Source organism: Oryctolagus cuniculus, chromosome X (assembly GCF_964237555.1).
Source record: "Oryctolagus cuniculus chromosome X, mOryCun1.1, whole genome shotgun sequence".
In the NCBI taxonomy this organism is placed as follows: Eukaryota; Metazoa; Chordata; class Mammalia; order Lagomorpha; family Leporidae; genus Oryctolagus; species Oryctolagus cuniculus.
Window position 1 is genome coordinate 33,438,090 of NC_091453.1, and position 13,335 is coordinate 33,451,424.

Sequence of the window (13,335 nt, forward strand, 5' to 3'; positions counted from 1 at the left end):
GGAGCTTCTTCCAAGCCTCCCACGGGGGTGCAGGGGCCAAGGACTTAGGCTATCCCCCATTGCATTCCCAGGCCATAGCAGAGAGCTAGATGGGAAGTAGAGCAGCAGGGATTCGAACTGGTGACCATATGGGATGCTGGCACTGTAGGGGTGCTCTTACCTGCTACACCACAATGCCAGCCCTTCTTCCACCCATTTCTTATTTATGCTGTTTTAATTAGGTTCCTCTTCATTTTAAGTGGACGTTTTCCCTTTCCTAACAAGACTAAATCTATAGTGCCTCTCAGCTGATTGGACTAAAATTGTCTCTTATATTAGTCAACATCGACAAGACACTGTCCTCCCTAGATCTCTCAATAGAAGAAATAGCTTTACCTTTAGATATTTTTGAGGTAGTTTACAAATTTTAATCTTAGTCTATTAACATTTTCCTTATGGCATATCTCTCCTGTATCAAGAACACTTACTAAACTTCTTTATTCCAAATTCACAGTCAGATTTTTAACATCTATTAAACAGAACCATGTTTATTTGGGCCTACTGTCTAAAAGGTATCATATGATACAATGTTGAAAACATAAACTTTGGATCCAGGTAGATTGGGTTTGACTTAACATCACCAAACTTCTATTTCTGTGTGCCTAAAATGGAATAATAATTCTAGCAACAAATACATGGCAGGATTGTGCAAATTAGTTGAGGTACCTGATTCTGCACATTACACAGTTCATTATAATAATAATAATAATGATAATAATATCTTGTGCCAACCTGGTGCTAGATGCCTTATGAACATTAATTCATTTAATTTTTTCACAACCACTTAGGATAAATAGTTTTGGTTCATTTTGAAAAATATAATTGAAGAAGCCTTTTCATATTCTCACAGATAATAACTGGCAGAGCCAGAAAATCAACCTTTATTAATTTTTAGTAAAATCTCATGGTGTCACTCATATTGCATTTTAATTACTAAGTGTTTCCTACACCGTGTCTGCTCCACAGGACCCAGTGACATGAGCTGTCCCTTGATGCCTTCAGGCAATGTTTGTATGGCTCTGACCTTGTGAATGTTGTCTTTCTAGGTTTCTTGGAGGTTCTTGGAGATTCTGCGGAGTCACCGGGCCAGACCCCACAAAAGGCTCTTCCTTTTGACCCCAGAAGCTCTGAGTCCACAGACACACTGCGCTTCAGCCTCCTGGGAAGAGTGGAGCTGTCAGCAGGAGAGCCCCAGGGCTGAGGTCTATCAGGAACATGGCAGCTAATGCAGATGTTTGCCAACCAGGGGGACATGGCAACACCTGTGAGGTGAGGAGGAAGGGGCGCCCAGGGGTACGAATTCATCTGGGGCTCCTGAACCTGAAGGAAAGATTTGATCTCTTTGTTTTCATCTGCATAAAGGTGTATTAAATAGCGTTTCATCACTACAATGAAATAACCAAGGGAACTAACTTTATAAAGATAAAAAAGATTTTTTAGCTCATGGTTCTGGAGATTCACAGTCCACGATCAGGTGGCCCCATTGGTTGGGCATCTGTTAAGGGCATTCTTACTGACAGAGTCCCTAGGTGGTGCGGAGTACCGCATGGAAGGGAGAACACACCCATCTACACTCTCCTTATCTATTACTGTCCTTATCAAGCCACCGTGATTCAGCTGTTCACCCTAATTCAGCTTCACCCTAATAATTTAATTCAATCACTTCCCAAAGGCTCTTCTAAACACCGTATTTTGATTAGATTTCCTACTCCTTAGTAGCACTAACATGAGAGTTTGGAGACTAAACCTTTAGCACATGAGCCTTTGGGGGACACCCAAACTTATAGCCAAACCATAGCAGAGGGTACTTCAAAATGTTCATCGAAAATGGAATTAAAGCATCAGTTTTATTTTGGTGCAAAAAATTTTTGAAACTCATTCTTTTTTTCATAGTATGAATTTTCCACAAACTTTTTGAAGATCTTGTTTATTACTTTTTTTCTTGGCAGGATCAGTTCCTCCCCCAACACACCCATATACATATTGTGATTGGCAATTTATTTCTCTTTTGTAAACTTCCCACTCCTCTTCCACTGATGATTGGTGTATCTTAGTTTATGTATTTTAAAAAAATTTAAGTTAATAACCCTTTGTCATTCTTGTATATTTTTATGAATCTTTTTTACTACTTTGTAATTTTCAATTAGTTTTTTTTATTTTTTATTTATTTGACAGGTAGAGTTATAGACAGTGAGAGAGAGAGACAAAGAGAAAGATCTTCCTTCCGTTGGTTCACTCTCCAAATGGCCGCCATGGCCGGCGCTGCGCCGATCTGAAGCCAGGAGCCAGGTGCTTCCTCCTGGTCTCCCATGCGGGTGCAGGGCCCAAGGACCTGGGCCGTCCTCCACTGCCTTCCCGGGCCACAGCAGAGCTGGACTGGAAGAGGAACAACCAGGACTAGAACTCGGCACTCATATGGGATGCCGGCGCCGCAGGCGGAGGATTAACCAAGTGAGCCACGGTGCCGGCCCCTCAATTACTTTTTAGTTTTATTTAAAAGTGGTACTAGGGGCCGGCACTGTGGCACAGCAGGTAAAGCCGCCACCTGCAGTGCCGGCATCCCATATGGGTGCTGGTTCGAATCCCGGCTGCTCCACTTCCAATCCAGCTTTCTGTTATGGCCTGGGAAAGCAGTGGAAGATGGCCCAAGTCCTTGGGCCCCTGCACTCGCATGAGAGACCCAGAAGAAGCTCCTGGCTTCTGGCTTTGGATCATTGCAGCTCCAGCCATTGCAGCCAATTGAGCAGATGGAGGACCCCCCATCCTGCCTCTCCTTCTCTCTCTGTGTAATTCTGACTTTCAAATAAATAAATCTTTAAAAGTGATACTAAGTATCAAATAGTTCTGGAAATCTTGTTAGAAAAATAGTTCTTCCCAGTTTCCTTTTCTATAGATGCCAGCTCCCTAAGAAGCACTCTCGATATCTTTAATATCTGTGTTTTTTTTTTTTTCAGTTTGGAGCATTATCTGTTGATTTTCCACCATGGAACCTAGAGATTTAGCTTTTCTTTCTTTCTTTTTTTCTTTTTTTCTTTTTTTTTTTTTTTTTTTGACAGGCAGAGTGGACAGTGAGAGAGAGAGAGAGAGACAGAGAGAAAGGTCTTCCTTTTTTCCTTTTGCTGTTGGTTCACCCTCCAATGGCTGCCGCGGCCGGCGCGCTGCGGCCGGTGCACCGCGCTGATCCAAAGGCAGGAGCCAGGTATTTATCCTGGCCTCCCATGGGGTGCAGGGCCCAAGCACTTGGGCCATCCTCCACTGCACTCCCTGGCCACAGCAGAGAGCTGGCCTGGAAGAGGGGCAACCGGGACAGAATCCGGCACCCCTACCGGGACTAGAACCCGGTGTGCCGGCGCCGCAAGGCAGAGGATTAGCCTAGTGAGCCGCGGTGCCGGCCAGATTTAGCTTTTCTAGACAACCCCACTCACATACACATTTCCTCCTAAGATAAATATATCATTGTTTAGGTAGAATCCATGATTAGTGTTTATTATTCTTTTTTTAAAAAGGGATTTATTTACTTATTTGAAAGACAGGGTGACAGAAGGAGTGAAATCTTCCTGCCGCTGGTTCACTCCCCAAGTGGCTGTGATGGCTGGGGCTGGGCCAGGATGAAGACAGGATCCAGGAGTGTCTTCCGGGTCTCCCATGTGGGTGCAGGGCCACAGCACTTGGGCTGTCCTCCTCTGCTTTCCCAGACACATTAGCGGGGAGCTGGAACAGAAGTGGAGCCTCGGAGACTTGAACTGGCATCTGTCTGGGATGCCAGCACTGCAGGTAGAGACTTAACCTTCCACGCCACAGCACCGGTGCCCAGCTTTGTTCTTTCAGTTCAATATTCCTTTGACTATTTTAGATTTTTTATGTTCCCATATACACTTTAGGATTTTTTCTAATTCTGTAAAGAATGTTATTAGTATTTTAAATATTGATTTATATATTTGAAAGGCAAAATCAAGAGAGAGAGAGAGAAGGAAAAGGGCGGGGCGGGGGAATCTTCCATCTGCTGGTTCAGTCCCCAGATGGTCGCAGCAGATCTGGGCCAGGCTAAAGCCTGGAGCCAGAAGCCAAGAAATCCATCTTGGTCTTCCACATGGGGAGCAAGGACTCAAATACTTGAGCCTTCATTCACTGCCTTCACAGGAGAATACCGAGAAATTGGAATGGAAGAGGAGTATCCGAGGCTTGAATGGACCTTCCGATAAGGGATGCCGGTGTTGCAAACAACAGCTTTTCCTGGTGTTGCAGCCATTTGGAGAGTGAACCAGCATGATCTTTCTTTGTCTCCCTCTCTCTCTGCCACTCTCATTTTCAAATACATACATACATACATAGATTTTCTTTAAAAAATACAATTATAAGAGCAGAAGAAATGAGCAAGGGAGGGCCTGCCATAGACAGGGGAAGGTAGTCCTGGCCAGAGCCTGAAGCACTGATGTCTAAAAGAGAAGCAAACAAAGAACCAGGGAAGAAACAGGTAATGAAGCCAGGGAAACCAGTCCTGTGTCTGGGAAGCCAAGAGAAAAAAAGGGTTCTCAGAATGAAGGAGGAATTAACTCTGTCCAATGTTCAGATAAATAAATCTTTTTTTAAAAGAATCATTTATGTTATTTTTTTCTGGGCCCTTTTAAAATTTGCTTTGCCCCTCATTCTATCAGGTTGTTGCTATTAATTTATATTTATTTATTAAGGATATTAACTCTATCTTTTTATTAAAGATTTTATTTATTTATTTGAAAAAGTTATAGAGAGAGAGGGAGAGGGGGAGGAGGAACAGAGAGAGAGAGAATTTTCCATTCACTGGTTCACTCCCCAGATGGCCACAATGGCTGAGGATGGGCTAGGCTGAAGCCAGCAGCCAGGAGCTTCCTCTGGGTCTCCCACATGGGTGCAGGGGCCCAAGGACTTGGGGCCTCCTCCGTTGCTTTCCCGGGTGCATTAGCAGGGAGCTGGATCAGAGGTGGAGCAGTGAGATCTGGAACCAGCACCCATATGGCACGCCAGCATCACAGGTGTCGGCTCTACCCCTACACTGCAGCACCAGCGCCAACTCTTATCTTTCATATATGCCGCAAATCATTTCTCCCAACTGCTCGTTTGTCCTTTAAATTAAAATTGTGTTATTTTATCAATGTACTCACATAATTGAGCTTATAAATCTTTTGTTTTCTCTAAGTTTTAGATCATAACTAGAAAGATCATAACTAGAAAGGCCCTTGCCATTGCTCAGCTATATTTGAAAACACACACGCGCGCACACACACACACACACACACATAACTCTTGTATTTTCTTTTTAGTACTTTTGTGTTTTTATTTTCTGTTTCTGTGATTATCTGGTTGTTTGTTTCTGTTGTAACACCTTAGCTGGGAAATCCATCTTCATATTCTTTGCACATCTGTCCCAACACCAATTGCTAAATAACTTATATTTTTCCCACTAAAATGCAATACTATACTGACATTTACATACATCCCAATATGTAACTCTAGGATATTTCTGGACTTTATTCTATTCCATTGAGCTGCCTTATGGTCATCAACTTAATTATTCTTATTAATCTCTTTATAATTTATTCTAATAGATGGTAGGGCTAAGTCTCTGATTACCCTTTTTTAGAAATCTACCACTTTCTTTTCTACATACAATTTATAATAAGCATGACATATTTTTTAAAAATCCTCTTGTTGTCAGTGAGCTTGCTTTAAATTTATACTTTAAGATAGGACTATCTGTTTATGGTCATTCAGATGTACTAAAGAATTGGGTATGTCTGCATTTTTATCAAGTAATCTTTGTGTTCCCCATTAGTGTGCCAGTGTTTTCTACAAATATATTTTGGCATTAGTTTTTGTTTCTATTTGGTAAATGAAAAAGCAATGCAAATGTATTCGAATATTTATCATTATAAATTGGAACTAAAATTACAATTATAGCCACACAAAAGGTAGTTGAGAGAAAATAAATGAAAGGAAAATAAAAAACAATCTTATGGTTTTCTTATTCTTTTTCAGAAGAAGGCTATAGGTATTGATAGACCTATTATATTTTAGAGAAATATGCACATAATTATGATCTTCTGTTGGAGCAAATGAATAGAAGAATAAAAATAAATAGTAACTTTCAAGTGAGAATTAAGGGGTGAAATACCAAAATTTGAAGTGCCAAGAAAGTTAAAGGAATATACAAAGAAATATATAAATTGTATAAATACAACCTAGTGATAATAATTACATATTATAAATGGATTAGAAGCATTCATTGAAATAAATGATTTTCAGATTAATTGGAAAAAGGGAACAAGCATTAATTCCCCAAGGTACATTTAAGATTTATTTATTTACTTATTTGAAAGTCAGAATTAGAGAGAGAGCAGGAGCCAGGAGCTTCTTCTTGGTATCCCACATGGGTGCAGGGACCCAAGCACTTGGACCATCTTCTACTCCTTCCCCAGGTGCATTAGCAGGGAGCTGGATCAAAAGTGGAGCAGCCAGGACTCGAACTGGTGCCTATATGGGATGCTGGTGTTGTATATAGTAGATTAACCCACTGCCACAGTGCCAGCCCTGGTACAGAATTAGTTTATAAATATAAGTTATACTTGAAGACCCTAGCACAGGCATTTGGTGTGATGATGAAAACTTTGCTTGGGACACTCACATCCGATATCAGAGTGCCTGGGTTTGAGTCCTGGCTCTACTCCTGATTCTAGCTTCCTATTGATGTACACCCTGGGAGACTGCAGGTGATGGCTCAAGTATATAGATCCCTGCCCCTCATGTGAGAGATGCAGATTGAATTTCTAGCTCCTGGCTTCCGCCTGGCTCAGCTGTGACTGTTGAGGGCATTTGAGGAGTGAACCAGTAAATAGGAAATCTCTCCCCCGACCCCCTGACCCTCTGCTTTTCAATAAATAAATACATTTTTAAATTACTGGAGAAATTTTCCAGCTATTGAAACTTTAATGAGATGATTAAACCGTTAAAAAAAAATCAAGATTCAGAACATATGGAAATAAAGGAATAGACCAAGAACATAGAAACCTGGAGCTGCAATTTTAATATCTGCCTAGAAGGAATGTAAGCTCAAAAACATCACAAGGGCTAAAGGTAAATGGTTCAAACTAGTATATACCAAGAATTAGAAAAATTATCAATACACTTATAGCTAATAACATATTCTTAAGCTGTGTAAAATTGAAACTAGCAGAAATAGTTAATTCCACCATTAACCATTTTTAAATTTAAATTTTTTTTATTTGAAAGACAAAGGTCTCCCATCCCCTGGTTCACTCCCCAAATACCCACAACAGCTGGGGCTAGCTGAGGCCAAACCAGCAGCCAGGAATTCAGTTCCGGTTTCCCAAGTAGGTGGCAGGGCCCCCAGTACTGAGCCATCACCTGCTGCCTTTCAGGATGCGCTTTTCCCAAAAAGCCGAAATCAGGAATGGAAACTAGGACCTGAATCCAGGCACTGCAATATGCGGTGCAAGCATCCCAACAGTATCTTAATTGCTGTGCCAAACGCCTGCTCCTTTTCAGTAACTATGTCATCAAGCAAAGAAAAATAATCTAAAGCTTTACTATAATATGTCTCATTGTATTCTGTGACCACAGAGCATTCCATTAAGAAGTAAAAAACTGGCTAAAATAAATCATCTCTATATACATTGAGAATATTTCATAGGGGCCAGCATTGTGGCATGGCAAATTGAGCCACCACCTGTGACGCCAGCATCCAATATGAGCACAGGTTCAAGTGCTAGCTGCTCCACTTCTGATCCAACTCCCTGCTAATCCACCTGGGAAAGCAGCAGATGACAGTCCAAGTGCTTGGGCCCCTGCCACCCACGTGGGAGACCCAGATGGGGCTCCTGGCTCCTGGTTTCAACCTGACCCAGCCTGAGCCATTGGGGCTAAATAGCTCAAATTAAAATAACTATTTGGGGAGTATACCAGTGGATGGAAGATATCTCTCTCTCTCTCTATCTGTCCCTCTGTTTCTGTAACTCTGCCTTTCAAATAAATAAATCTTAAGAAACAAAGGGAAAAAAGGTATTTTGTCAATATATTTTAAAGAGAAAATACAAATCACATTACAAAATACATAGAGGTAAACTTCAAACAGCACATGTCAGTTTATGAAGTAAAGCTAAACTTGCAGGTAGAGGGGAAATTATAGATCTGAAATTATAGATCTTTCTTGTACACATGAACTTCCTGTTAAAAAGAAACAGCCTTTCCACTGGGCCCCTGTCCTTCTCCTCCAATTATCTCCCATCTTTCCTCATTCGACTTCTTTCCTACTTCTGTGTTGCTATCTTCTCCCAGGCATACAGCATGTAATCATATTTTCCATTTGAAAAAAGCCTCCCTTCCAGCCAATTTGTTTGACCAAAAGAGTAATTTATTCTTGTAAGTTGACTGACAAGATTTGCATAAAAATAATGCCTTTGATGTCCTGGATTTCAGGCCAGAGACTTGGTTCCTCAAATTGGGGTGGGGGTGGAGCCCATTCCCCTGTAGTCCCCCCCGTGGTACAGGTCTCTGCAGGTCCTGAAAGTCCTAATTATGGCAAGCTCTCTACTCTGAGCTCTCTCCCCTCTTATAATCTAAACTGCCATTCCTACTACATCCTTTCTAGGATCCTAATACATTGTTGCCTAAAAAGCCTGCCAAAAGAACACCAACAGGGGTCAGTGCTGTGGCTCAGCAGGTTAAAGACACAGCCTGCAGTGCCGGCATCCCATATGGGTGCCAGTTTGAATCCTAGATGCTTCACTTCTGATCCAGCTTCCTGCTAATGCACCTGGGAAAGCAGCAGGGGATAGCCCAAGTCCTTAGGCCCCTGCACCCACATGGGAGACCAGAGGAAGCTCCTGGCTTCTGGCTTTGGCCTGGCCGAGTCCTGATTGTTTTGGCCATTGGGGAGTGAACCAGCAGATGGAATATCTCTCTCTGTGTCTCTCCCTCTCTCTGTGTATATTTCTGTTTCTCAAATAAATAAATCTTTTTAAATCTTTTTAAAGATTTATTTATTTATTTGGAAGGCAGTGTTACAGAGGCAGAGAGAGAGAGAGAGTGAGAGAGAGAACGATCTTCCATCCACTGGTTCACTCCCCATATGGCTGAAGCAGCCAGACCTGGGCTGATTTGAAGCCAAGAGCCTGGAGCTTCTTCCAGGTCTCCCATGTGGGTGCAGGGGCCCAAGGACTTGGGCCATCTTCTACTGCTTTCCCAGGCCATAGCAGAGCGATGGATCAGAAGTGGAGAAGCTGGGACTTGAACCAGCACCCACATGGGATGCCGGCACTGCAGGCATCAGCTTTACCCACCATGCTACAGCTCTGGACCCATAAATATATCTTAAAAAAAAAAAAAGAGCACCAACAATTTTGGACCACTTGTGAGCAACTGCTAGTGAAATATTTGCAAGCAGAATCCAATCAATGATTGCTTTAAAAACTCACTCATTCTGACCTTTGGTTCAGTATTACAAAATCGATGTATAATTCACCATCTTAACATATTGTCACAGAACAGGGATATGATAAAATGAGACATCCATTCTTAGTTGTTAATAGTATCAAAGTTAAGTGTCCCACACTTGCAGTTCTTCCCCAAACTCACAGAAGGGGTTATTGCTGAAGCAGTGGGGACTGGTTCACAACATCAAGAAGTCTTCGTTTGTAGTTGCGTTCTTTATCAAGTATCTTCCTTTGTCTTGTTTCACACTTTGCCGGAATTCACCTCTGACTGATGAATGTGGAGACCTTACTTCCTTCTGTTGGGACCTCCTGATACAGTGATGGTATCCAGAAGCTTTGATTCTGGATCAAATCTTTGATCTTTATAAAGTAGCTGTCTAATTCTTTGCCTCAGAATTCTACTCAGGTTGAGAATAAGATGGAGATTTTGCTTCCTTTGTGGGTGTTACCTTTGTTTATTCTTTGACCATCCTTGTTCTGAGTCTTTTGTTCATTGCTTCTATGTAATAAATGGAAGATGCCTTTTATATTATGCTTTTGAATTTTAATGCTTGGCTTTTTAGTTTACCTTTCATTATATGCTTTATTTTGCTTTGTTTTGTGTTCCATTGTAATTTGAAAGGTTTGAATTCCTTATTTCATCCTTTAAGTGGTTTCTTTATAACATTACCTTAATGAAATGGATTTAATATTCTAATTATTACAATAGTATCTGTTAACTGTGCAGTGTGCATAATGACAAGATTTGTATACTGTTATTTCAATAATTCATTTATTAGTTTTCTGTCAACCTTGTATTGGAGAACTTCTCTGTTCAGTTTATCTGGATCAACTCTTTTTAAAAAAATATTTATTGTATCTACATACCACATCGAATCTGTTAAAAAGTAAGGGGCCGGCATTGGTGTAGTAGGTTAGGCCTCCGCCTGCAGTGCCAGCATCCTGTACGGGCACTGGTTCATATCCTGGCTGCACCTCTTCCAATCCAGCTCTCTGCTATGGCCTGGGAAGGCAGTGGAATCTGGCCCAAGTGCTTGGGCTCCTGCACCTGAGTGGGACACCTGGAGGAAACTTCAAGCTTCTGGCTTCGGATTGACCCAGTTCTAGCCATTGCTGCCGTTTGAGGAATGAACCAGTGGATGGGAGACCTCTCTCTCTCTGTCTCTCCTTCTCCCTGTCTTTAACTCTGCCTCTCAAATAAATAAATCTTAAAAAAAACTATTTTTTTAATTTTTAAAAATTTTCTAAGATAAATAAAAGAGTAGGAACTACTAAAAATTTTTTATTTATTTGAAAGAGAGAGTGGGAAGAAGAAAGATTTTGAGAGACAGAGACAGACAGAGAGCCAGGCAGAGAAAGAGCTCCTATCCACTGGTTCACTCCCAGTTCCCCATGATGGCTGGGCTGGGCCATGCCGAAGCAGAGAGATGAGAACTCAATCTAGGTCTTCCTTGTGGGTGGCAGGACCCACTTACATAAGGCATTATTCATGAAGCTCATTGCATTGAGCTGCCTGCCAGGATGTGCAATAGAGGCTAGCTGGAATCTGAGTAAAGCCTGTACTCAAACCCAGGCATTCTGATATGGCATGCAGGCATCTCAGTTTGCACCTCAATTGCCAGGCCAAACACTTGCCCTTCTATTATATTTTAAAGTATTTGTTCATTTCCACTTCATTCTGTATTCTGGGCATAAATCTCCCTTTGTCTCCACTTCTTTTGATAGGAATTATTAATATTAATTTATATATTTTTTGTTTTTTGTCTTTGCCTCTTTATTGAGGTTTGCAAGACATTTAAAAATATTTGAAAACTAGCTCAGGGGCCGGCACTGTGGTGTGGAAGTTTAAGCCTCCACCTGTGGCACCGGCATCCCATGTGCATGCCAGTTCGAGTCCTGGCTGCTCCACTTCTGATCCAGATCTCTGCTAATGTGCCTGGGAAAGTAGTGGAAGATGCCCCAGGTACATGGGTCCCAATTTCAGATTGGCCCAGCTACAGCTGTTGTGGCCATTTGGGGAGTGAACCAGCAGATGGAAGAGCTCTCTGTCTCTGTCTCTCCCTCTCTCTGTAACTCTGCCTCTCAAATAAATAAATTTAAAAAAAAAAGAAAAATAGCTCAGTTCAAAGCTGGTTATTTCAAATCAGAATCCAAACCAGGTGTGCAGTTTGTTCATAACATTTCTGTCAAGATCTGTGAGAAGTTCAAGATTTTGCCTGCGCTCATGCTAACAATAACTAACTATAGCCTGCCATAGTGTCCCGGATGCTGACAGAAGACATGAAACTCCCAGGCTAGAGAAAAAAAACTGTATCATCACGGCAGTAACAGTGGCCAGAGTCTTTACATTTGTTCTATCTCCATGGGTCCCAAATCCTACAGGGTGACACGAAGAGAGCAGAGATTAGGGGAGGCCTGGGCTTGTGATTGGTGTCTGAGCAGGGATAGCCTTGTGGAACTGGCCATAACCTATGAGGATCTGTACTAACTCCAAGTGGTTAGATCCAAATTAAATTATAGACCACCTGTTGGAATTCGCAGAGAATTGGTTGGTGTGGAAAATCCACTCATTTGATGTTAGAAGTGTTATGGGGGAGTGGAAGTAAAAAACAAGGATTTTTTTTTTCCTTTTGCAAGTAGCCTGTGCTCACAAGACATGTGGAAATGTAAGAGGAATTACCTGCCAATAATATCCACCCCTCAATTCTTTTTTTTTTTTAAAGATTTGTTTATTTATTTGAAAGCGTTACAGAGAGAGGAGAGACAGAGAGATCTTCGATCTGCTCATTTACTTCCCAGATGGCCTCGATGGCTGGACCAGGCTGAAGCCAGGAGCTTCATCCGGGTCTCCCATGTGGGTGTAGGGGCCCAAACACTTGGGTCATCATCTGCTGCTTTTCCCAGGTGCATTTGCAGGGAGCTGAATCAGTAGTGAAGCAGTGGGGACTCGAACTGGCACTCGTATGGGATGCTGTCAGGTGGCAGCTGTACCTGCTACGCTGCAATGCCAGGTCCTCCACTCCTCATTTCTACACTATCTTGGCTTCTGCACATTTTCCCAGTACAGTACTCCATCACCTACTCTGATTAATTTGACAAAGCCTAGGGTCAAATATGTTCCATTTGTTTCAATCAGCACTTAATGATGGTGGTTATCAGCAGTACTCCAAGAAGCAGGATGAAGCCAATCCCCATCATTTTCCTTAGTTCCAACCCCTGCTCCCAGAGTCCTGGACACCACCAGCTAAACAAATTACACAAACCATCAAAGTCTGCCCTACAAAGACAGCTATTTCTCCCCTTAAGTTTCTATATTGATCTTTCCTTTTGGCCAGAGATGTTAATCCAGACGCAGCAGGATGTATTGGCAATTGCACAGATTCTGCCTTGTAGTTTCATCATTCACAACAATCCTGGACATGTTGAGGCTGACCAAATACCTCCCAGGACCGAGGTAACATCATTAATCACCTCAGTTAAAATCAGGGGCAGATTTCCCACATCCTTTAGTAATTGAATGATTCCTATCATAGGAGCAGGTACCCGCAGGTGCACAGAAGTAATGAGCCAGTTATCCCTCTAGGGGTTAACAAACTAAGTTCCTCCCAGCAACCCAGGGTAGCCTTGTTTAAGAGATGTCTCCAGAGTTATTTAAGGGTATTCCTAAATGCTTACAGGTCTCCTACGATCCCCCAACCCAAGGTACACATCACCATATTTTGGTGGGGAGCAAGTAACTATCTGGCCTCCACACAGAGTGTAATCTCAGGGTGCTCCTAGGAAGAAAGTGTTGTTTTTAACTGGTGGGGCT

General features: G+C 42.1%; 1 protein-coding gene across 2 annotated transcripts in view; it reads left to right on the forward strand.

Annotated features, from left to right (window-relative positions):
* Positions 1-13,335, forward strand: part of ZNF81 (zinc finger protein 81) — a 57,593-nt gene that overhangs the window by 7,002 nt on the left and 37,256 nt on the right. For both annotated transcript variants that reach the window (XM_008272556.4, XM_070067002.1), the window contains exon 2: positions 1,086-1,308. In XM_008272556.4, coding sequence (XP_008270778.1) covers positions 1,255-1,308 — 54 coding nt within the window. In that variant the 5' untranslated portion in view covers positions 1,086-1,254. The remainder of the gene's footprint in view (positions 1-1,085; positions 1,309-13,335) is intronic.